We start from the raw sequence: 1,956 nt of genomic DNA on the forward strand, positions 1-1,956 counted from the left end.
ATATATATATATATATATATATATATATATATATATATATATATATATGAGAGTCATGGGTACTTGTTGATATAATTATTTTTAAGAGCATTAAAAGAGCATTAAAAAGCATTAAATTAGACTTACTCATTCCTGTATAAACCCTGTTTAACCACTAGGCCAACACTCCCTGCAATTTTGATTGCTTGATCTAAATTTGGTATAGATGGATATGATCAGCAGTAAAATGAAAATGACATCAAGATGAATGTATGTCGGCCTCACACTATATGTGAAGGAAACACGACCGTCCTGTTTGCTCTTAAGCAGAATCATCTCAGTTCATTCAACCATGTCTTGTTCATTTATAAATGACAAAATAAAAACACTTTATAAAGACATTTATCCAAAATATATATATATATATTTTAATTGTGTTTATTCAAAGCAAAGGAGAAGTGAAGGCTTATTCCTCCTTTGAGTTGATAAACTTAGAGATTAAAACCGGTTCTGATCTCTTTCTTTCCCAGGGAGACATTTTGGATCTTGAAAGAGGCGATGGAAGGACAGAAGTCAAGGTGACGGAGGGCGTCAGCACAGTAGGACACCTTTTGGACGAAGGCCTCATTGAGTTTGGTACCGCCATCGACGACGGAGATTATGACCGGTACGTTCTGACCTCACTTCCTGAAAAATAAAAGAACAAGAGGCCTCTAAGGATGAATGCGGCTCCATGTAAACATCCAACTATCCGCCCTTGGTGTGAATCATTGCCTCGCAGCAGGGCCAGAAGAAGAACCCAGATGTCCCTTTATCCCTCAGCTTCCTCCTGCTCTTCTAGTGTTGTTCTGCAGCCCTCTCAGGCCAGCTGGGAGATGTAATGTGTCTCCTCAGCCTGTCGTGACTTGGACACCTCCAAGAGGAGTGTCTTGCGAATCCTCCTTATCAAATGGAGGAAATAATTAACTGACCTTCTATTTAAAGAGGAGCAGATTAATTTATTTTCCTCCAATACATTTCCAGGGATTTATTAAAAATTATTATATTAAATTTACCTTTACTAGCTTTTCCTTAGCTAAAGCAAACAATGAACACCCCATCGCTACTGTTCCAAACTATTGCCACAGGTTTATTTTAATCCATGAAGAATTAACTAATAATAGAAACTAATTTGGGGTACAGCTCTTGCAGGTATGCAGATTTAGATGTATAAATCTGATGTAAAATAAAATCAGATCGTTTGATGGAGGCTGGCTGTGACCATCGGTTTGTCAGGTACGCTGTCTTGCTGGTCTTGCTCCAGTCTTATGATGCCACTCAATGGTTTTCTTCCAGGATCGGAATCTCGTTCATTAGGACCTGCTTTCCTGAATATTTTCTGTGTTTCTCAGCTGCTCCATACCTAAGCTGAATTAATTTTAGATTAAAAGTACCTGAGAAGCCTCAACTAATCATCTGAAGCAGGCGTGCTTAAGCAGAACAAACAGAATATAGACCTGTTGAACAAAATGCCCCCCATACCCTGATGGATTCACCTCCATTTCACAGTAGAAACGCCGTGTCTCTGCATTTCTTGCTGTTTTATTTTTAAAGTAGAGCAAAAGTGGAATTTTAAATTTTTTTTTCATAAATAAAATAAAAAAAACAAAAAAACTCAAAGTTAACAGATTGTCTCATCTGAGCTACGGACCTCTGCAGTTCCTCCACAGCTGGTGCTGCTTGGCTGCATTCCGAAAAAGTTAAAAAAAACATCCACTGGACTTTGTTTGCAAGTTTGAAGACATTTCACTTCTCATCCAGGAAGCTTTTTCAATCCAAAATGTCAGAAATAGCGTTGAGTTCCAGGTTTAATACAGTAGCCCAACAAAACCTTTGTTTTGCTTAGAAAACATCAAGGGAGGAACGGGTCCACCCGTTTGGAATGGGGGTCTTTTCACTTATTTTGTTAGCCTGCAATGCCCCATACCTGTCTATGTC

General features: G+C 38.3%; 1 protein-coding gene across 1 annotated transcript in view; it reads left to right on the plus strand.

Annotated features, from left to right (window-relative positions):
* The window catches only part of ift172 (intraflagellar transport 172), an 87,082-nt gene that overhangs the window by 32,173 nt on the left and 52,953 nt on the right, over window positions 1–1,956 (plus strand). Inside the window, exon 17 of the mRNA XM_015372829.1 lies at window positions 510–646. Coding sequence (XP_015228315.1) covers window positions 510–646 — 137 coding nt within the window. The remainder of the gene's footprint in view (window positions 1–509; window positions 647–1,956) is intronic.

Source organism: Cyprinodon variegatus, unplaced genomic scaffold, assembly GCF_000732505.1.
Source record: "Cyprinodon variegatus isolate N-32 unplaced genomic scaffold, C_variegatus-1.0 Scaffold76, whole genome shotgun sequence".
Taxonomy (NCBI): domain Eukaryota; kingdom Metazoa; phylum Chordata; class Actinopteri; order Cyprinodontiformes; family Cyprinodontidae; genus Cyprinodon; species Cyprinodon variegatus.